Source organism: Fukomys damarensis, unplaced genomic scaffold, assembly GCF_012274545.1.
Source record: "Fukomys damarensis isolate Sample0158 unplaced genomic scaffold, DMR_v1.0_HiC HiC_scaffold_19, whole genome shotgun sequence".
Classification (NCBI taxonomy): Eukaryota; Metazoa; Chordata; class Mammalia; order Rodentia; family Bathyergidae; genus Fukomys; species Fukomys damarensis.
The window spans coordinates 67,356,474-67,357,183 of record NW_022900931.1 but is presented as its reverse complement, the minus strand read 5'-3'; the positions used below and the strand labels follow the sequence as shown (position 1 = coordinate 67,357,183).

Genomic DNA, 710 nt, shown 5'->3' with positions numbered 1-710 from the left:
TGCCAACTATCGCGCCTACGCCACGGAGCCGCACGCTAAGGTAGGGCAGAGGGCCGGGCGTTCCGGGGCCTAGTCGGGGCGGGGCTTCAGAAAGAACCAGGTTCTCATTGGTGAGAGCTGCCTGTAGGCGGAGTTCTGTTGTTCCCAGGATTGCTTAGGGATGAATGGGCGGTGCCTAGCTAGAGTCAGAGCCCGAGATTGGTGGATGGGGATGAGGGGCTGTGGCTTTCCCTGGACCCAAGAGGACAAGTTGAAAGCGGTCCCAAATCTAGATCTACGGAAGGGGTAGGAGTTTCTTGAAGTCCTTCCCGCCGCTCACTTCGGTTTTCCCTCCTTGATCTTTTCTTACTCCATGCATCCTGGCAGAAAAAGTCTAAGATCTCCGCCTCCAGGAAGCTGCAACTGAAGGTGAGGCCGAGCAGGGGCGGAGCTTTTCCGGAGGTGGGCGGGGACGGGGCGGGGCCTTGTTTGGGGCGCCCCTGTGAGGGCGGGGCGAAGCTTTGGCGTGATGGGGTCCAACCCGAGGGTCCAGGTCTGCAAGGATGAAGCTTTAACCCCAACCCTGGGGCTCAGCGATTCTCACCACCCTGCAGACGCTGATGCTGCAGATCGCGAAGCAGGAGCTGGAGCGCGAGGCGGAGGAGCGGCGCGGAGAAAAGGGGCGCGCGCTGAGCACGAGGTGCCAGCCCCTGGAGCTGGCTGGGCTGGGC

General features: G+C 62.0%; 1 protein-coding gene across 1 annotated transcript in view; it reads left to right on the top strand.

Annotated features, from left to right (window-relative positions):
• Window positions 1-710, top strand: part of Tnni3 (troponin I3, cardiac type) — a 5,532-nt gene that overhangs the window by 1,096 nt on the left and 3,726 nt on the right. Inside the window, exons 4-5 of the mRNA XM_033766136.1 lie at window positions 367-408; window positions 594-689. Of these exons, the coding sequence (XP_033622027.1) occupies window positions 367-408; window positions 594-689 (138 nt within the window). The remainder of the gene's footprint in view (window positions 1-366; window positions 409-593; window positions 690-710) is intronic.